Source organism: Odocoileus virginianus, chromosome 26, assembly GCF_023699985.2.
Source record: "Odocoileus virginianus isolate 20LAN1187 ecotype Illinois chromosome 26, Ovbor_1.2, whole genome shotgun sequence".
Taxonomy (NCBI): domain Eukaryota; kingdom Metazoa; phylum Chordata; class Mammalia; order Artiodactyla; family Cervidae; genus Odocoileus; species Odocoileus virginianus.
Genome location: NC_069699.1, coordinates 33,601,879 through 33,624,283, shown reverse-complemented (window position 1 = coordinate 33,624,283; position 22,405 = coordinate 33,601,879). Strand labels below are relative to the sequence as shown.

The window sequence follows — 22,405 nt, the reverse complement described above, 5'->3', positions numbered from 1 at the left end:
AAATCGTTCCAGCAAAAAAAAAAAAAAAAAGTTTCAGCAAAAATATTTCATACACAAATGCAATCCAATCAACAAAGGGACAGGCCAAAAAACTACTCCAGCCAGACCAGGACACAGGGTTGTGGAAAACGGTATGTTTAGGAGCGCTGTGACTCTTAAGGACATTTCCTATGCCTCTGTTGTCCCATCTGCAAAAACGAAAACTGAGGCAAAGGTTAAAGATGATCCATGGGAAACACTTGTAACAGTGTCCGCCATGCAATAAGCACTCGACAAACATTAGCCACTGTTAGTGTTATTTATTTATGTATTTATTTTAGTATTATTTAAAGATGAGATGACATAGAAGTCAAAGGGGATGCCCTGAAAACTTGAGTGAAAAAGGATTTTTTTAGATGGCAGCTTCCATTTGTGTTTTCAATGAAGTTCTGCTCAGAGCAGAGCAAACTGGAATCAGATCTGGATTCAAGTGTCAGGCCAACTTCCTACCAGCTGTGTGCCTTTGGACAAGAGGCTCAACCTCACTGAGATGTAATTTACTCAACCATAAAATAGGCTAATAATATCGACCCCACAGTATTGATGAATGAATTACATATGACAATACATGGAAAGTGTGTAGCACAGCGATTCCATAGGCATCCTGTATTTTCCAGGCTTTACAATCACATCCTTGGGAGCCCAACCAAGAAGTGACAGTACACTCTAACAAGGGTGACAGGCAGAGGTCCCAGCACCTAAAACTAAGCCAGGGTAATCCCATTATAATCCCACAGTTAGTACAGCAAGGACAAGGCAGTTTAACTAGGTGGGAATGGAGCCTCAGCTTTGACCAGCCCTGGTGTCCCAAAGAAGTAGCCACAAGGCAGGAATTTTATCTGTCTGGGTGTTGAGATTATCTCATCCCAAAGACAAAAACCGTGCGGTTTTGACTTGGCTATTTGTCCCTGCTGACAAGTGTCTTGGGATTACAAAATAATTACATACTACTCCCCCTTTTTATTTTCAACTGCATATGAACCTATTACAGAATCATGACAAAAATATAAGAATATAAGCTAAAAACGTAAAGATTACCTATGTTCTTACCAACAAGAAATAGTCCCTTTTAATATTTGTGTGCCTACTGCTTCAGATCTTTTTCTTTATACATGCATGCTCTCCCACACACTCTGTCATTATTTTAAAAAATGAGATCATACCCTCATATTACTTCATCACTTGTGTGCGCACTTAGTATACATATTTCTGGGTTTGTTAACCTAAATCCAAGCCATCATTTTTAATGGCTGTATAGGAATCCATCAAATGCAGACTTCACCAATTATTGATCTATCCTTCAACCAAAGGCACTTAGGTTGTTTCCAGTCACTTGCTATAATAAACACCACCAGACACAGTATATAAACCTGTTAACACAAATGTCCACAATTACTTCCTTAGAAGCGGTGTTGATGGGTCAGTGAGTGTACAACTCTTAAATGCCTTAAGGGAAAGCAAAACAGCTAGGCTTGCTGAGATGGGAGGGTGAGAGAGGCACTTTAGTTACAGAGAGTCACTGTCTTTCAGGTCCAGGCAAACAGTCCTGGGTGTGCAATGGAAGGACTGATGCTGAAGCTAAAACTCCAATACTTTGGCCACCTCATGTGAAGAGTTGACTCAATGGAAAAGACCCTGATGCTGGGAGGGATTGGGGGCAGGAGGAGAAGGGGAAGAGAGAGGATGAGATGGCTGGATGACATCACTGACTCAATGGACATGAGTTTGAGTAGACTCCGGGAGTTGGTGATGGACAGGGAGGCCTGGCGTGCTGCAATTCATGGGGTCGCAAAGAGTCAGACATGACTGAGCAACTGAACTGAACTGAACTGAAACAGAACAACCTTCTGTTCATCTTTTCTCCTGACTTCCTCTCATTCACTTATTGGGAAATGCATCTCTTTCACTGACAGAAACAACTAAATCCTTTTGCATAAAATCCAGAGGCATATAGCAAGTGTCTGCGAAACAGAATTTGGGGTGCCAGCTAGAAATGCAATGCAAAGGATCAGCATGAAGGGGCTTTTAAAAAGCAACAAACTCTCCCAAACAGTTCCCATGAGTCTACCACTCAGCCCCCTTGGCATTTAGGGCGAGCAGACAGTCACCTCAAAGACCTCTACTGAGGAGCCAGTGGGCAAGGGAGACCAGTCACAAGGGCCTGCCATAAGAAAGAGAAGCTACCCCACAACCCATCCTGAATCCTGCTGCTGCTGCTGCTAAGTCACCTCAGTTGTGTCCAACTCTGTGTGACCCTATAGATGGCAGCCCACCAGGCTCCCGTCCCTGGGATTCTCCAGGCAAGAATACCGGAGTGCGCTGCCATTGCCTTCTCCAGTGCATGAAAGTGAAAAGTTAAAGTGAAGTCGCTCAGTTGTGTCCAACTCTTGGAGACCCCATGGACTGTAGCCCACCAGGCTCCTCCGTCCATGGGACCTTCCAGGCAAGAGTAGCGGAGTGGGGTGCCATTGCCTTCTCCGAAAATGCTGCATTAGGTAGAGATAAACACAAAGAAAGGGTTCTTACCCCTGCCACTCACTGGCAGGAGCACCATAGGGCAAGTCTCTTATTGGCCTTTTATGATCAGGTGACCAAGAAGCTCTAAGCTTAACCTCAGGGATATGATTAACTTTGAGTTTTGGTATTTTGAGTCTAAATACCAAATTTTTTGAGTCACCACACCTAGCCATGGTCTTAATTTCTATTTTTATGATCATTAAAAAAAAAAATCTCCCATTCAGTGATTGTCTACCATCTGTCCCTGGAGTTTTCATTAGTTCATACTCATTTAGTCCTACCTACCCTCTTGGAAGGGAAATGTTACTCTTACTTTATGTTCTAAATGTGCTTCAGGTCACATATCTAACTAAAAAGATGGTTTAATCCTCATGGCATAGAGCAGTTAATAAATAGCTCACAGCTGAATGAATAAATGCACACATTAATGAATAAATTATGTTGTAGACTCCTTTCTAATTTCATAACATTTTTACTCCAGAAGACTTCTTCTACATGTCTTTTTAATAGAACTTATCTCAGAATCCTTTTTGAAAACTCAACATACATTAACAATCAGAAATGAGCAAGACTTCTATTCCGTCTGTAGGAAGCAGTGTCACAGCCACAGTGCCCTGCCCCCAGGAAGACTCTCATAATCCAGCAACTAAAGGGTTACACCTAGCTCAGCAGAGGGCTTCCAGGTGCCTGCTTCCAGGCTTGGGCCATCTTAAATTCTGAAGGCTTCTTGTTGAATATTTAAGTATCACTCCTGTAAACAAGTCACTTAACATCCCAGGCTACAGTTTGCTCATCTGGGTAGAGTTAGCATGTTGACCTACAGCTAATTTCTTCTAACTTGAATCATCACTTTATGAGAAGTGAAGACAGAAGGCAGTGATGGAGATGCAAAGACACTGCCAGCTATGGAGAGTGCTTACTGCCCAAAAACCCACTTTAGTGGGAACTCTCACATAGAACTGAATTTCTAAGTCACTTGGAATGCTTTATGAACCCCACTGATTCTTGCTCCATCTCACTTCCCTGCAAGAGGAGTTTGTTTAAAGAATCTGCATGAGGCTCCCAGGGCACTTTTAAAGTTTACCTCTGATTACCAACCAGTGCTTTTGGGGGGATATCTCTGAAGCTGAATGAACTGATATTTGCATTGGCCAGATAATCCCTAGCCAGAGGGACTTCTCCCACCCCCACCTACTTTTACTTCCTGTGCCAAAGCTCCCTGGATTTTGGAGGTTTCTGATCTGCTGGTCCATGCTGTTAATGGCTGCTGGTGAAACGTGCCATGTCCCAAAGTTCTCTCCAATTGCTCTGAGCTTCCTGTATCTGAACTCAAAGAAGAGGAGCTGAAGCAGCTGGGAGAGAAAAACCAGAGTGGGCATAGTCCAACAGCAACCTTTGAAAGAGCCAATCAAAACTGCCGGCCTTCTGAATCATCACACAGGGTGAGGGAAGGGTCTGCCAGATTGGTCACCAGCAAGCAAAAAACCAGATAGAAAACTAAAAGTTGGCACTGGTGATTTGGAAGATGGCTCAGAGGCCTCAATACTGATAATTAGAACATAAATTAGTGGTTTTGAAAAAAAAAATTTTTTTTCCCCCAAAAATGGTAAAGACAGCAAAGGCATCTTTTGCTGTCCTCTTTTCTTACCTTTGCAGATTCCCTCTCTTTTGTGTCTTTAACTGAACTTGACAATGACTTCTCCTCTGGTCCAGAAAACCAAATGTCTATTTATTTTGGTAATTAATTTAAGAAAATGAACCCAGAGAATTTTTGGAATGATAGTATTAAGAAAGACTCCTCTCTCTCTCTCTCTCACACACACACACACCTGAATGTACACACTCATACACATCACAGCTACACACAGCAAAGGCTGCAAGATAAGACAGGAAATCATGGGTTGTCATCAAGGACTAGTTGTGAGATCTTAGGCAAGCTGTTTCATCTCTGAAAGCCTCAGCTCCTTTAATAGGCACAATGGAGGGGTGACTGGTGTCTGTCTCATAGGGTCGCTGTGGTAATGATTAAGTGAAGTCGTGCAGGTAAAGTGCTTTGCCCAATGTCAGTAAAAAAATAAGACCATAATAAATAATAAAAGGCAGTTTTTAAAAAACAGTGGTTTGCTTTCACTTTAGGGAGAAGAGTGTCAGAAAGTGCCAATGTTCAACAAATTGATCAATGAAAATGTTATTTATCTTTTGAATGTACATTATATAAGATGGAAGTGGAAGAGAGATATTTCCTTTCTTTACACATATGCATAAAATAGGCACTTCCTAGTTCAGATTTAGAAAGTCAGAAGTTAAGGTCTACATTCTTATTAGGAGGGCCACAAAGATGTGATAAATGTCTTGCCATTCAGCTTGCAGATGGCTGGCAGTCTTGGCACCCTAACGACTGTTTCTGACTTCTGACTCCTATCTCTACCCCTTGGCTCTGTAGAGAGTCTAGACAGAACATTTCAGTTATGTTCCAATTAGCCCTGGTGGTTAAGAACACAGGACTGAGTAGGAGAAAGCCAGATGACACACCCTATGACTTGGCTATACCACGTTACAAGCCAGTGTCATCTTTTATTAAAGGTTTCACTTTAGAACTAATAATTCCGGGAGAGAAGAGGACATCACACTCTGTCACAGTGGAAGAACCTGATATAGATACAAATGAAACAAGTGATCATTTTAGGAAGACCTTCTTGGTCTTGAATTTTGGTCTTATTTGGAGAATCCAGAAACACCCTGAGAAATCACTTAATTTGAGGAAGAGACTTTAAAAAATAAAGAATGGAGGGGAGGGATAAAACTTTAGAAACAATAAAAAAAGATGATATTTTAACAAACATCCTAAAACTTAGGACCAGATAGATGGTTTCCAAAGAAACAGGACAAGCAGAGAGAAATAAGCAGGCTTCAGAGATAGTGAAAGGGTGCTTCAGGACTGGAGACAGAGAAGCAGACACAAGCATAAGAGTGTGCCCAGGGGAAACATAACCGACAATGGCCAAGCGTGTTAAGCACCAAACTTCCAAGAATCTGGGCAGGATGGAAGAAAATCTGTAGCAGGTATACATGCACTCAACTGACACCCACAGCTCCATCCTGTGCTTCCTGAAGTCACAGAACAGTCGTTACACTGAAGTTGATTGAAAAAAATTCCAATAAACGTATAGAAGTTTTTGTGCCTTCCATTTCTAAGACTTTTTTCATACTTGTACACCTAGAAGTCCTAATGAATACAGTAACAATAGCCTCAAGACAGCACTAAAGCTTAATCCTAAAAATAAGCAACTTCAGCAAGAGGTGGCTCTGCCCAGAATGGGCTTGGAGTCCCTGCTCTATGAGCTCACCTCCTGGATTTGTCACTTACTAACCGTGCAACAATGGACAAGGGACTAAACCTTTTTAGTTTCCACGCCTGTACAATGGAATACATCTACCTGGCTTGAAGACTGAATAACGAAGACAAAGTAAATGGGAGTGCTCTGTAGCCTGTGAAACAGCTACATCTTTGAGGCCTGGCAAGTAACCTAGCTCACACAGCTAGGATCTCCCGTTTAAGCAAGATGCAAATACCTGAGGTGTCACATGCATGCCGTCCTGCTGCCGGCTCTCTATGGGGGCTGCTGTGCCTGTAGATAATGTGGGGTTTGTTCTGCGCCTCTTCATCTTCTTGTTCATCAATGGACAGTAGTGGTTCAATAAAATAATCCCCATCATGGGACCGAAATGTGCCCAGCTGCAAACAGAGAGAGGTGAGAAGTTGATTTAATATAACCTAGCCATTGGGAGAAAAAAGACAGTGGAACAATGCCAAGTAAGTGGTGCCATCTTACCCAACTCCTTTCCCATGAGGGCTCCTTGAGCTGAAAATCTTACTGGTGTACTTGGAGAAGTAGTTTTTTTTATTTTTCTTTTTTCACTCTCTGTCATATCAATACCTCAACTTTTGATTGGACTCTAACAGAACCTGCTATCCAAATCAGTCTCTAAGAAATATTTCCTCGGTGCTTAAGCTGTAATTATATTCACTCCTCCAGGCTGCTGAAAGAGGGTTTCTGTGTGTTAGGACAGCTTGGAAACAGGGACAAGTATCAGTTCCAAAGAGAAAAGCCTCCTCAAGAAAGCCTTATCCTGACTTGAAAATCAGGAAGCACATGTTGACCAGAGGCACTCACGACGGTGCTGCCAGGGACAGTGAGGAGCCTCTATCAGGCCCCTCCCCGCCCACAGGGCCTGACCGGGGTAAAACTCTCCGGTCAGGCTGCCCAGGCCTCCAACCTCAGTGCCACCACTTGCTCGCCCACCTTGGGTAAGTTCCTTAACTACTCTGAGCTTCACCTTCCTTGTTTATCAATGAGGGATAAACATATTTACTGTCACTGTGCAGATTAAATGAGATAATGTGTGTAAACTACAAAGTGATACCTTGTCAGGGCTTGGAACAGAAGTGGCTTTTGGTGTTGCAGAGTGAGCCAGCCTCTAACCACCAGGATATAATTTGTGTTTGCCAATCACTCTAAGAGTTTCACAGTAACTCTTTCTCCTCCCCTTCCCATACACCCACAAGTTCTGCAAATTGTAAATGAAGCTGCAAAGTCGAGCCACCCAAAGGAAACCTTACAAGAGCGATAAAAAGACCCCGGGCCAGGCCAGTGGGCAGTATTTCAAGGAAAAAACCAAGCTCTTCTCTCCTTCTTTGTGGTTCCTTTTCCCTCCATGTGGGGGAAAAGGCACAGGCCTTTGACTTTCCCCTGGACCCAGGAAATGACTGCTCTTGAACATCAGTGGCAGTATCAGCACTCAAGTGCTGATATTCCACCCAAATTCTAATCTACTGAATTGAAATATCGGGGGGGTAGGTAGGGCACAAGAACTGACATTTTAGAATTCTTAGGCATGACCAAGTTTTAAAGTACTTAGCTAAGCACTGGGGTTCCCAAACCCAGCTATGTGTCAAAATTTCCTGGGAAGTTGAAAAATAAATTTAGATTTGAGAAATCACCCTATGTATGCAGATTTGGTATTTCTTTCTTTCTTCTTTTTTTTTTTTTTTTTTTAGATTTTTGTATTTCTAATGGTAAGATCTAATCTTTGTATTTTTTTAAAAAAACTCTCCATGTAGTTCATCAGCCCCTGACTTAAAGAGAAGATAGCTTTGACACAGTCTGGTGTCAGTATAAGAGAGTAATTGTCTTCCAGAGAAGAAATGATTTAACAAGTTTGCTTTTACCCAAGCACCTCTCCCTATTTTCAAAACACAACTCTGATGCTCTCTGAGCACAAAGCAAGAAACCGACTACAACATGTGAAAGCTACTAGAGACAGGCCACAAATACTGAGAAAGAATCTGGGAGCCCATCTGGTGAAAGTCTGGCATCTTTGATTACTAAAAGGGGAAACTGAGGTCCAGAGGCAGGAACTGACTTGTCCCCTTCAGTGATACAGATGCAGTGGACTAGTTCTCCTGCTAAATCTGGGACTCAGGTACCCTGACTCTAGTCTAGTGCCTTTAAAAAAGAAAAATAAAACTTTGAAATTCTCTTTAGGAACACAGATTCAGTCTCAGGCCCATGGTTAAGAGTATGGTCAGAAGGAATGGATGGGAACCCCAGCTCTGTCACTTGCTACCTGTGAAACCACAAGCAAGTCCCCATCTCTCAAAGATTCAGTGACAACTGCAAAATGGGTTCTTTCAAGGATTGGGCTGTTGTAAGGATTCAGATGAAATATTGTATACATAAAGTACTTATTACAGTACAAGACACATAACAAGAGTTCAGTAAAAGGAATATAAATGAGGTCAAATTAATTTTGTGGCTGATTCACAACACAGTTGTTTGAATGAAGAGTAACCTTTTCTTGGCTAAGGTGACCATTTATTCAAATACAGGCTCTAAGTACTTTCAATACACAAAAGGTTCCACTGCGGGAGAGAAATGAATTGATGCTGACCCTGCTTCCCAGGAAAAGGGGATAGAACATGTGTTGCAAGAACCATAATACAAGGGAGAGCACACTAAACATCAAGGAGGGAGAGAGGTATATGTCTGTGAAAGTGGAGAGAGAAGGCAGCAGTCTGAAGGACCAGGAAGAGGTTTCCTGGGGAACAAAATACACTAGTTACACTTTGAAAGAAGGGTGTGATTTGAGCACGTGAAGCTGGTTGAGGTCACCTGGTAAATCCAAAGGCCCAAAGGTCATGAGATGGGAGGGAAATGCAATGTGCAAAAACAGTTTGCCTGAAATGTAGGATGTGTGAAGCAAAGCTTGACAGATGAGACTAGACACTATAGATGTACAAAGGGGTGAGGAGGTACACTGTCAGTGGCCTTAAGTGCCAGAGTGAAGAATTTATAGTCATTCACTAGGCAGTGGGGAGGTCTGTGCAGTAACTGAACAGGGTAGCAAAGTGATTTTGCACCTTGTCATCACTAATCTACAAGCAGTGTGTAAAACTGAACTGAACTGAAGTCACTCAGTCGTGTCCAACTCTTTGCGACCCCGTGGACTGTAGCCCATCAGGCTCCTCCATCCATGGGATTCTCCAGGCAAGAATACTGGAGTGGGTTGCCATTTCCTTCTCCAGGGGATCTTCCCATCCCAGGGATTGAACCCAGGTCTCCCACATTGTAGGCAGATGCTTTAACCTCTGAGCCACCAGGGAAGCCCCAAGCAGTGTGTGCCAGGGATTAAAGAGAAAAGACCAGAAGAAGAAGCCAGACAGAAATATTTCTTAGACATCAGCCCTAATGAAAGAGGAAGAGAGAAGAAAAGAGATCTGGAGGTAGAGTGGGGCTGCTCAAAACAGGTGAGAAACACATCTGAGAAGGATTTCAGGGAAACTAATAACTGACCAGTAGGGCGAGGGGAGGGAGGAAGGCTGCCGTGGCTCAGTCTAAAGAATGAACGATTCCCAGGAAGATTTCCTGAGAGCACCAGGAGGAGCACCAAGATACTACAAGTACCAAACCGGTACGGGGACATCTTTCCAAGAAAGATAAATTCCAAAAGGAAGACAAAGGGGCAAGGATTTTGGAGCTAGATTCATTCCAGCTATAAACGGCTACCTCGCATATTTTTCAGATAACAGGCCAGATCTTCTGCACCTCCCTCCCCTCCAAAAAAAGAGCCAGACTGCAAATTAGGCGCAATACAAAAGAACTCAAGGTCTAGGGGGTTCATCTTTCTTAAGTCCTGGCCCTCAGTTCCCTAAGAGAGTTACTTACTACTCTGCAGTTACAAGTGCGAGTTACCACCTAAAATTGCCAATAGAAATTAAGGTCCTGCGCAGCAAAACGTTTCCACCACTGCTGGGGCCACCCCGCAGGGTGTGGAGGCGGGGAGGGAGGAGGAGAAAAGGCTGTTTACAAACCTGACTTAAACACAGCAGCCCTGTCAGTGAGGTTCAGGACTGGGGGTTACAGCCGTGGGATCTGGGCACACTCTGATGCTCTGGGTTCCAGCACCTGACTTACACCCACCCAGATCAAACACCCTTTCCAAGAAAAGAAGGATTCCAGGCGTCCCGGGGCAACGACGACTCATGCAGCACCCCCTCCCATTTCGCCAAACTGCCGTCTCCGCCCACCCCCAAACAATCTCAACGACGCACCGCGACTCTGGGAGCTTTGCTGGGGGCTAAAGGGAGTTCACCTTCATCCTCGCATCCCAGCAGCCTAAACCTCCCCGCTCTCAGTCTACAAGCTTGCCTCCCTTTCCACCCGATCCCTCGGTTGAGCAGTGGAGATGGATGCGACATCAACATTTGGGACTCGCGAACCACTAACAGCAGCGCGCGGAAGGAGGGGCAGCCAAGAGCCCTGGGTAAGTAGTCGAGCTTCCACTTAGAAAGGTAACGGCTGGGAGTATGGGTGCTCTGGGGAAAAGTAATTGCATCACTGGGGAGCAGGACGCACAGCCCCTGTGCGCTGGGAGATCCTGACCCACGATAGTTTCTGCGTCAGAGCGCGTGGCATAAACGCACGTCGCTTGGGGAAGTTCTAGAACCGCTCTCACTTGGGCCAAAACCTTACAGCGGACCCTCAAATCCCATAAAAGGGAGAGGGTAGACAAGTGTAGGGCAGACAAGAGAGCAAGTGGGGCGGGGGGGAGGGGGAAAGAAAAGGGGCGTGAGTAAACAAACACCGCGGAGGGGTACCAGCTTGCGTCCCCTGCTAAGTGCGTGTTTTGCAGTGCATGGCGGGGGGGGGGGGGGGGGGGGGGAGGGCTTCCCCGCCCTCTCACCCTCCCTCTCTAGGGAAATGTGCACCTCAGGCTCCGTTTTCGAATGCTCTGGCACCCCATGGGTAGCGGAAATCTCAGGAGAACTGAAGTCTCTCCAAGCTCTGCCCAGTATTTCTGCTTCTTGGGGCCACCCGCCAGCAGGGTGCGGAGTCGGACTGCGACGCACCCCCACTCGTAGTCTCCTCGCTGAAGCCGAGCGTCCAGAACAGGCCCCGCCCTCTCCCCCGCCCCCGAGCCCTGGGCCCGCCCTTCCGTTCGGAGACCGGACCTGTTCCCTGTCAATCCAGTTCAGCCTCAGGGCTCCTGGCGCCTGAAAAAAGACCCTGAGAGAACGCGGGGACTCTAGATTACGCGCCGCCCTCCAAGGCACACAGAAGGAACTCCCCGTACCGGACGCGGGGAACTCTCAGCCCACACCCCCGACTCAAGATGCGCCAATAAGGAGTCGGGCTCTCCCTGTGCTCAGCTGCTCCACTTCTGGGCGGCCGAGTTTGCAGAAGGGAAGGACAAGTCCCTTCGAGTTTGGAAACCGACATCCCAGCCACCTACTGGTGTGGGGCAACACGCAGTTCAACAGCTGAGCTGAATTTGGACCCTAGAAAGCTCCGAAACATTCATAACTCCCCCTCCCGGGACGTGATGAGGGGGTGTCGGGGAGGATGAGCTTCTCTCAAGTGTCCGCACACTCGCCGGAGTAGCCACCCAAAGCGTGGGACGCAAACACGTTTGTAGCCCCTGTTTAACGCAGCGCAGAGCCGCGCAGTGAGGGTCCTGGGCTAGAGAGCAGTTAAGTCTTCACCGCGGGCGAGGAGGTGAGAGGGCAGGGCCGGGGAGGGGCGCGCGTCGCTTACCATTCCCGAGCAGAGGCTGATGACGGCCCTGTGCTCTGACTTGGTATTGACATGGCCTTTGTAGAAACAGTGCTTGAGTTCCGCTTCCTCCTCGGAATAAAACTTAGTCTGGTTCACCCCGGGTGCCCCAAGGAGGGTGACAGTGAACATTGGAGCGATAAATCCAGCATGGGCGGTGAGATTAAATAGAAATTGCTGGCCAAAGGCGGAGAGGCGGTAATGCTCCTGGGAGGAGGTAGCGGAGGAAGAGGAGGAGGCGAAGCCAGGCCAGGGGTCAGAGGCAGAGTTAATGCTTCGTCGCCTTCTTTTGAAGTGTACGTTCCTGGGAAAGGGTTCTCCAAGAGCGTTCACTCGGACGGGAGACGCGATGTCGTATTCGCTCAGGGTCTCTAATAATCTCGCTGTAGAGAGAAGCAGAGGCACATGAACCGATAATACAGTTTTCTGCAAGTTTTAACTTAAAAATGAAGTGTGTGTGTGTGTGTGTGGGGGGGTTCTCCTAAGTTATTTTCCAGCTTTTTCCTCCCCATTCAAGTCAATCCCTTCACCTTCAGTCACTGGACAAATATTTGCTGAACACCTAATATGTGTCAAAAAGTGTTAGATGCTGTCAGAGACTGAACAAGACAAAATACGTAACATGATAATAGATCCTGACAGATACCCTGAATTATGTGACGAGGTGGTGCCCCCAGTTACTAGCCAACTATAGTTTGGGGCCTGGCATGGGTAAGGAAAAAGATCAGGCTAAAAGAAGGGGGCGGACGACTAAGTTCTTTCCACAGTGTCTCTTGAGAGAATGCCTGGGAATGACCTAAAGAAGGGAGAGGCTGCAAAGCGGGAGATAATTCTTTCTAGGAAAAGGAGAGGGGAGAGAGAGGCCTCCGCTGCGGGGTGTCCGCCGTCGGACACGGAGGCTAAGGAGGTGGCGACAGGGGCGGAAAGGTCCCCGTGGCCGACTCTCGTTACCTTGCCTCGGGTGCAGCCTGTCCTTGCGCACGGCCGCCGCGGCATCTGGGCTCCCCATCTCGGCCAGGTCTCGCACCAGGAGCGTTAGCAGTGTGGCCCAGGATACAAACTGCATGGTGCTCCCCACCCCTCCCCAGCCGCCCCCACCCCCCTCCCCTCCTGCCCTCCTTGGCTGCGAGGCTGCGGCTGCGGAGAGCGCGCGGAGCCCGGTGCCCGCCGCCAACTTTTGACTTTAGGAGTCGCTGAGGTCTCGCGGCGAGGGTCCCGTCTGCGCTCGGCTGAGCAACGCCGCCGCCTGCCGAGAGCTGAGCCGCTCGGGCCGCAGGAGGAGCCGGAGGAGCAGGAGGAGGAGGAGGACTGGGGCTCGGCTGCTTGGCCGCATAATGTACAGGGAGCCGGCAGGAGAAAGCGCGGAACGTGCGCTCCGAGGCGCGCCGGGCGCCCTGTGCTGGCGGGGATAGCGGAGCGGCTTCTTGAATGGGGGGCTGGGGGGGCGGAGGGGGGGGCGCGCTACTCAAATACTCAGGTCCCCGCCTCTTGGAGAGGGGAGGAGAAAGCGGAGTGAGTGGGGACCGCCTCCTGCCACTCGGCTCCTCGGCTGCCTTGCGGTACTTGCTGCTCGCAGAGTCGCCGGGAGCGCAGGGGCGCCGAGTGCGGTCCGCCATCTCCCCGGGACGGGCTTTTCTGAGACTCCCTGCCCTGGAGAGAACAGAGCAGAGAACGTTCTCCCTCTTTCCTGGTGCCTCCAGTCTCTCTCCCGTATCCTCTCTTTCTCCCTTCGGAATCTCTTCTCTCCCTCGCCCTGTCAGTCCGCTCTATAACCCCTTTCACGCTTATGGTCTCTTCTCTCCGTCCCACTGTGCACCAGTTCCCGCATCTCCCCCATCCCTTTTCTCTTTCTATACGGTCCCCATCTCTCTCTCTTCTCTTTCTCGATGAATTTCTGTCCCTATCTCTTTTTGGTTTCTCACAAGTGAAAGTGGACCAGCGCAGGGGCGCCTTCTCGTCCCCCAGTTTCTCACGAGGGAGGGGGTTTGGCTTCAGGGCTCCGCTCTTGGCTTCACCGGCCGAGGTCAAGAGTTTTGGAGCTGGGGTTCTCATCTGGCAGTTCAGGATGTGTTTCAAATTCATGGTCTCCTCAAAGTTTCCCAAAGCTTTTCAGTTGTGCTTGCCCCAACCTCAGACCCATCGAGAGAGTGTCTATTACTTTCTGTAGGTCTCCAGCCCAAAAAAGGTTAAGAACGGCTCTGGGCAGCAAGAGGAGGCGGGGATTTCGGCGCCCCCATGTGCCTTGGGTTTTAGAGATACAGGGAGCCAGGGAGACTGAGAGGGGACTCTCACTGACTCGAGGGGAAGCACCAGTGCCTGGAGACATTTCTCAACCACTTCCGCTTGCTTTTTGCCGGAGAGATGCTTGGAACAGCTTAAAGCTGACACTTTAAACTATACCTACCTCTAACGTGGGATGCATATTTTAAAGTCGGAAATTCTGCCAGAGAGGGATGGTGTGTATTTATGTGTGTGTGTGTGTGTGTGTGTGTGTGTGTGTGTGTGAGAGAGAGAGAGAGAGAGAGAGAGAGAGAGAGAGAGAGAGAGAGTGAAAGAGGTGTTTAATCCTGGATGTTTTGAACAATTTCTGTAAAAAGTGAATATTTGCCCCAAAGTCCAGAACCAGAGTTCTCTGTTACTTGGAAGGATGAAAAAACCAAAGACTGCCTATACAGGTGGGGGGTGGGGAGGGGAAGGGGGGAACTAAAGCAATATTCTATAAGTGTTCACTACTCTGGAAATATTAATGTAAATATTTCTCCTGATAGAGGGAGAAATGACTTGGCAAGAATAGAATTTCCTAAAGAAGTTGTTAACCCAAATAGACCAATGTTGCCTTGACTGGAATTTATGATTGGTGCACACAATGTAAAAATGGCAAAATAGAAACACCTGTTAAGCACACAATCAGATTTGAAAATAATAGTATTTAAAACTTCTTCTTAAACCTTCAAGGTATTGACTAAAAGGCATTTCTTCTAGTACACAATCTTTCTTTTCATTATGTAGTAAAAATTCCTCACAATCTCAGTGTCTGAGGTTTGCTGACAGTTTAGCAGGAAACAGGAAAACATCAAGAAATCAAATTCTTAGCTGATTCCTATGGAAGATATCCTAGGACTGCCACTATTAAATTACTCAAAAATGTAGCACGTTGCAGTACTGCCCATTAAACAATTTTCCTATTTTTCAATTTGAATCCCTCCCATAAAGAACTTAACAGTATGGCAATTATATGTTAAGGGTAGAGGTTTCATTGTGTGCTCTTTGTCACTTTCTTTCTAGGACTTAGCGTTAAAGGATGAACTTTGTTTATGGTTCTTTAACATTGCTCCTGATACAAATAACCATCTCTACAGCTGATAGGGACTAAAAATACAGTTTCTCTTGAAACTTCCTGAAGTGCTCAGGAGTCTGGCTTTCTGAATTTCTCATCCTCAGGGAGTTTATTCACCCCTTCTTAAGTGTCACTAGCTTACCTCTGAATTTACATCTATAAACAAGTCTTAAAAACAAAAATCTTTGGAAGATATTTGAAATCACAATAAACGAATAGGACAACTGAGCTAGCTAACTAAATAATTCAAGTCAAAATCTTTTGTCTGAATAATAATAACGATGATAATCAACTTTGAGAACCATGAGCTACCCCTTGCGCATTTAATACAACATTTAATTTTTACAGCATCTCTATGCGGCAGGCAGAAGAGTAATTCCATTTTACAGATAAGGATATTGAGGTTGAAAGAGGTAAAATAATTTGATAAGGATCCCCTAACTAGTAAGTAAGAAATATGGTTCAAATTCAGTTTCAGTGCTTTAGTCTAAGATCATACTTACACATATTTATCAATGTTTTGATAATTATCAATGATTTACTCATTATAATGAGTAAATCATTGATCTGAAATGCTTTCAAGTTTTGGGGGGTTGGTTTGGGGTGGCTAAAATCATCAAGAGAATTGCCTCAACTGTCTTTGCTATGTATGACATATTTTTGGCTCTCTTACTCTGTTTTCTATTGTTGAGTATTTCATGATAATCTTAATTATCTCACTGATATTTCAGGATGTTTCTCTCAGTATCTAGTATGGGTCTGGCACATAGTAGAAACTCAAGAAATATTTATTGAATGAATGAATAAATATAAACCTCTATTTTTTTCAGCAATCCTAAAGTGACTTTATCATATTTATAAGAAGGCAATTATTGAATTAATGTACATAAATATATGTGATATAAATAAATAATATAAATTAATAAATGATAAAATAGTTTATACTTCGTATCCTTTAAAGGAATCTTTGTCACCAAATTTTTGGCTGGAAACTGACTGGAATAACTGTTTAGAAAAGAATCACAGTTAATATGATTTTGTTTTAGATTTTTGGCACATCCATTAAAAATTATGTGCAAATTAAAATGTATGTGTACATTTTCAAAACAACCAATAAAATGTAAACTATAAAAGAAAATGTATGTGTATGCAGTTTGGAAGTTGGTTCTATATATAGGCATACATAAACATACCTGAATGCAGGAGGGGAGACTGTATTCTGTAATAACTGGGCCCCTACAGAAATCTTCTCTGAAGGAAGAACATCTTGTTGAGGTCACCTGGAGTTAAGGGAAGGACAGATTTTAGCCCATTTTCTTCTCTCAGGCTTTACTGGAACTGAATGTTATTGTAGATTAAATGGGAGGCTTCTGTGGATGCTTCTTCATGAAAATTAAATCTCAGAGGAGTGATGATGTGGATGAGTCACTAGGGAGACAGAGTCTGGCCAACAGAAACGTGAAAGATGACATCACAAATGACTTTGCAGAACACCAGTGAAAACAGCAGGAAGCAGATCTGAAGCAAAGCCATCTCTTTCCACAGAAAGGGAAAACCCACACCCAAATAAGAGGCAGATACAAGGAGGCAGAAATATAAAGAACTGTTCCTGAGTAGTCAGCAGTAAGTGGTCTCAGGAATAGGTGAGTCCACGGTAATGGGTAGCATGAGTGCGTGTGTGCTCAGTCACATCCAACTCTTTGTGACAGTCCACGGACTGTGACCCCGCCACGCTCTTCTGTCTGTGGGATTTTCTAGGCACGTTTACTGGAGTGGGTTGCCATTTTCCTACTCCAGAGGATCTTCCTGACCCAGGGATGGAAACTGCATTTTCCGCATCTCCTGCCTTGAAGGCAGATTCTTCACCACCCGAGCCACCGGTGGTAACTGCAGGAGACTGCCTGCAATGCAGGAGACTCAGGTTCCATTGCTGAATCAGAAAGATCCCCTGGAGAAGGAAATAGCAACCTACTTTAGTATTCTTACCTGGGAATTCCCATGGAAAGAGGAGCCTGGTGGGCTACAGTCTATGGGGTCGCAAAAGAATTGGACATGACTTAGCAACTGAACTCCCACCATAGCAGTTCTGCTGTCTGGGTTCTGCTCTATTTTACATATGATGAAAATTAGACTCTGAAAAGTTAAATGACCTAATAGAGCATTACAGAGATAGAATGTGCTGAGTTGGGGTTTAATCAGGAATCACTTCACCTGCAAAACTTGTTACCTCCATAAATAAAAGCAGCTTAGTGACAGAAAGATGGTCATCTAATTGTTTCTGACCATTCAGCCTTTATACCTGGCCTGATGAGTATGATCTGTAAGAACATCCTTTCTTTTCATTTGAAAGCTAAATCTACAGTTGTAAATAACTCCTTTTGAGTCTACATGGAATGTCCCAGTCTGGTCTTTATGATGTTCCCAGATAGTTCATGACTAGCTCATGGCAATTTTACTAAGTTATTTATGTATCAGGTGTTCCTTTCCTACTTATCATTCCAGAAGACCATACTTTAGCTATTACCCAGGCTTTGGAGCCCCAAGTGAATACCAATAACGTTTGAGACTCTTTGGGCCTCATATCCTTATTCTGCCCCCTTCAGTATCTATAGAATGAGACCTCCAGGGGTTTCAACTTTGTAACTACAAATGATTCAGAAGTGCTCAGACCCAAACCACTCTTAAACTGAAGCCAAGTTAGAAAGCAATGAAGTGTGTGCACATACAATTTCACCACTTCTTGGAAGTCCACATTCAACATAGACAGTTGCTACCCTTGCTGGCAAGGAATCTGACAATGCTCAGATTGTTGGGAGATGTATCAGGAAGATATATGCTTCCTGAAATCTGAACTTCTTCTGCCCTACTTTGTTTCACCCCTTTTGTCTTGTTGATGTTTGGTGTTATTTGTTAGACTTTAAACTACGTGAGGGCAACAGCAAATCGATCACCATCCTCACTGTATCCCCTTGGTGCTACCTAATAGGCACTCAATAAATATTTCTTAAATGAATGAGATTACAATTATTGAAAGTTGTTTCTGGTTTTCAGAGCCAGTATTTCCTTTAATTTGCAAAAGTCATTTTCTTTCTCTTACTCTCTATCTCACACACACACAAAGACACACACGCACGCACATACATGGAACTCCAGGAATGATGGAGGTAATCTCTATTTCTCATGGTATCATTACTCCTCCGAGAAAAATCCTGCTTTAATTAGAATCTTATCATGATTATTACTTTCTAGAGCAGAGTAGAAATTTCCAGAGCAAGCTTTTCTCCAATGCCTACTTTAGGATTATGAGCATAGAAAGTAAGAGTGCATTTTCTGTATCCCTTCTATATCCTAAAGAGAGAGTTACAATCACAGTTGCCTGCTTCAAAGGGGTGCTGTGGAAATGAATGGACTGAGGTGCTGGCTTAGTGGCTAGGACAGAGGAATTGATCTCTAAACATCCAAATCTGCACTCTCACTTGCTGACTAACCCACCTACTAGTTAGGAAGAGTCAGAGAAGGCAATGGCACCCACTCCACTACTCTTACCTGGAAAATCCCATGGACGGAGGAGCCTGGTAGGCTGCAGTCCATGGGGTTGCTAAGAGTTGGACATGACTGAGCGACTTCACTTTCACTTTTCACTTTCATGCATTGGAGAAGGCAAGGGCAACCCACTCCAGTGTTCTTGCCTGGAGAATCCCAGGCACGGGGGAGCCTGGTGGGCTGCCGTCTATGGGGTCACACAGAGTCGGACACGACTGAAGTGACTTAGCAGCGCAGCAGCAGCAGCAGCAGCAGCAGTTAGGTAGAGTGATTCCCAATTCAGTTTGACAGAGAACAGCGCTGGCTACCAAGCACTCCTTCCCCTGTTAACCACCTCCTACTCCCATCACCAGTTTATGGAGCTTTTTTTTTTTTTTTTTTTTAACTGGAAGCTACCTAGTAACTCAGTGGTAAAGAATCTGCCAGAAGGAGACTCAGGAGATGCAAGTTCGATCCCTGGGTTGGGACTATCCCCTAGAGAAAGAAATGACAACTTAGTCCAATATTTTTGCCTGGGAAATCTCATGGACAAGAGGCACCTGGTGGGCTATAATGGGGTCACAAAGAGTTGGACACCCAAAGTTGGACATGACTGCGCACACACATATTCATACTACACTTCTACTGAAAAAGAAAATATGTCATATACATGGTTATATTTCACTGTGTATTTCTTCACATTCATCCTTGCTTTAGCTACCCTTTCGAAACTTTTTTTCATTTTTAAACAGCTTTACTCCTTCTTTCTTATAGTCTGCTTCAGTTCAGTTTAGTTCAGTTGCTTAGTCATGTCCAACTCTTTGTGATTCCATGGACTGCAGCATGTCAGGCTTCCCTGTCCTCCTTCACCATATTTCAGAGCTTGCTCAAATTCATGTCCATTGAGTTGGTGATGCCATCCAACCATCTCACCCTCTGTCACACCTTGTCCTGCTGCCTTCAATCTTGCCCAGCATCAGGATCTTTTCCAATGAGTCAGTTCTTTGCATCAGGTGGCCAAAGTATTGGAGCTTCAGTTTCAGCACCAATGAATATTGGTCCTTCCAATGAATATTCAGGACTGATTTCCTTTAGGATTGTCTGGTTTGATCTCCTTGCTGTCAAGGGACTCTCAGCAGTCTTCTCCAGCACCACAGTTTAAAAGCATCAGTTCTTCGGTGGTTATTTTTCTTTATGGTCCAACTCCCACATCCATACATGACTACTGGAAAAACCATAGTTTTGACTATATGGACCTTTGTTGGCAAAGTAATATCTCTAATTTTAAATATGCTGTCTAGGTTAGTCATAGCTTTTCTACCAAGGAGCAAGCATCTTCTAATTTTCTGGTTGCAGTCACTGTCCATGGTCATTTTGGAGCTCAAGAAAATAAAGCCTGTCACTTTTCCCACTTTTCCCCCATCTATTTGCCATGAAGTGATGGGGCCAGATGCCATGATCTTCATTTTTTGAATGTTGAGCTTTAAGTCAGCTTTTTCACTCTCCTCTTTCACTTTCATCAAGAATTCTTTAGTTCTTCGCTCTCTGCCATAAGGGTGGTATCTGTGTATCTAAGATTATGGATATTTCTCCTGGCAATCTTGATTCCAGCTTGAGATTCATCCATTCCAGAGTTTTGCATGATGTACTCTGCATGTAAGTTAAATAAACAGGATGACAATATACAGCCTTGACATACTCCTTTCCCAATTTGGAACCAATCTGTTGTTCCAAGTTCAGTTCTAACTGTTGCTTCTTGATCTGCATACAGATTCCTCAGGAGACATGTAAGGTGGTCAGGTATTCCAATCTCTTGAAGAATTTTCCACAGTTTTTGTGATCTAGACAGTGGTGGCTCAGCTGGTAAAGAATCTGCCTGCAATATGGGAGACATGGGTTCGATCCCTGGGTTGGGAAGATCCCCTGGAGAAGGGAACAGCTATCCACTCCAGTATTCTGGCCTGGAGAATTCCATGAATTGTATAGTCCATGGGGTTGCAAAGAGTCGGACACAACTGAGCGACTTTCATGTTTCTGTTCACACAGTCAAAGGCTTTGGTGTAATCAACAAAGCAGAAGTAGATGTTTTTCTGGAATTCTCTAGTTTTTTTGATGAACCAGCAGATGTTGGCAATTTGATCTCTGGTTCCTCTGCCTTTCCTAAAACCAGCTTGAACAACTGGAAGTTCATGGTTCACATACTGTTGAAGCCTGGCTTGGAGAATTTTGAGCATTACTTTGCTAGCGTGTGAGATGAGTGCAATTGTGCAGTTGTTTGAACATTCTTTGGCATTGCCTTTCTTTGGGATTGGAATGAAAACAGACCTTTTCCAGTCCTGTGGCCACAGCTGTTTTCCAAATTTGCTGGCATATTGAGTGCAGCACTTTCACAGCATCATCTTTTAGGATTTGAAATAGCTCAACTGGAATTCCATCACCTCCACTAGCTTTGTTCGTAGTGATGTTTCCTAACACACACTTGACTTTGAATTCCAGGATGTCTGACTCTAGGTGAGTGATCACACCATCATGGTTATCTGAGTCATGAAGATCTTTTTTGTATAGTTCTTCTGTATATTCTTGCCACCTCTTTTTAATATCTTCTGCTTCTGTTAGATCCATACCATTTCTGTCCTTTATTGTGCCCATCTTTGCATGAAATGTTCCCTTTTGGTATCTCTTAATTTTGTTGAAGAGATCTCTAGTCTTTTCCATTCTATTGTTTTTCCTCTATTTCTCTGCATTGATCACTTAGGAAAGCTTTCTTATCTCTCCTTGCTATTCATTGTAACTCTGCACTCAGAAGGATATATACATCTTTTCATTTCTCCTTCACCGGCTTAAATAAGTCCAATTTAACATTTTTCAAACACTGGATTTTCTTTATCTAACAGAATATTTTACATAACCAAAACATTAACCAGAACCTGATTTTCCCACTGAATGAACAGTTTAAAAATGTTTTTATATGATAGAAAATATTTACATATGCAAAAATGTAATTTCCTCTGTCAGAAGATGTTTAATAGGCTGTCTACTGTAAAGGTATTAATCATAATAATGGTTAACCTTTGTGATGGCTTACTACTTCAACTAACAATGGATAAGGTTGTAGTCAATTCTTCTGACAACCCAATTAAATAGGAATGCCATGAGCTCCACTTCGGAGAGGAAGAAATAAACACACAGAGAGGATAAGTAACCAGCCCAAGGTTACACAGCTAGTGAGTAGCTAAATGGGCCTTCAAAGGTAGACTTTCTGATTTCAAGGCCTGTATTCTTAAACCACGGGCTTCCCTGGTGTCTCAGTGGTAAAGAATCTGTCTGCCAATATAAGAATCAGGGGTTTGATCCCTGGGTCAGGAAGATTCCCTGGAGGGGGCAATAGCAACCCACTCTAGTATTCTTGCCTGGAAAATTCCATGGACAGAGGAGCCTGGCAAGCTACAGTCCCACGGGGTCGCAGAAGAGTCAGACACAACTTAGTGACTAAACAACAACAGCAAAGCTTAAAACAGCATAAATTTTGATGGTGAAGAACACAATCTCAAAGAGTAGTAATCTAGACATTAGAAAAAATTCAGATACCAGTCCAGCCAGGCCTATAGAGGGTCTGGTTTAGGGAGTCAGTCACAAAAGATGAGGCTTCTGGATATGGGTCCAACTGGGGTTGATGAAGAGGATGCTTTTCCAACACCCAGACCACTCAGTGACCTACCTACAAGACTGGGCCTTGCGAACACTGCTCTTCTTCAGTGGTCTCATAGCAAGAATCATCCTTATAAACTCTTACGGCCCTCAGTTCATCTCGGACTTGTGTTATTCAGACTGTACCACGGCCCTTGCTATTAAAATAGCATATGGCCAGAAGGCCTGC

The 22,405-nt window shown here is 44.7% G+C and overlaps 1 protein-coding gene across 1 annotated transcript in view; it reads right to left on the bottom strand.

The window, feature by feature from the left end:
- ADAMTS9 (ADAM metallopeptidase with thrombospondin type 1 motif 9) overlaps positions 1 to 12,747 on the bottom strand; it is a 163,727-nt gene extending 150,980 nt beyond the window's left edge. Inside the window, exons 1-3 of the mRNA XM_020882915.2 lie at positions 12,621 to 12,747; positions 11,652 to 12,052; positions 6,130 to 6,292 (exon numbers count right to left, since the gene is read on the bottom strand). Of these exons, the coding sequence (XP_020738574.2) occupies positions 6,130 to 6,292; positions 11,652 to 12,052; positions 12,621 to 12,735 (679 nt within the window). The 5' untranslated portion in view covers positions 12,736 to 12,747. The remainder of the gene's footprint in view (positions 1 to 6,129; positions 6,293 to 11,651; positions 12,053 to 12,620) is intronic.
- Between the last annotated feature and the right edge of the window lie 9,658 nt (positions 12,748 to 22,405).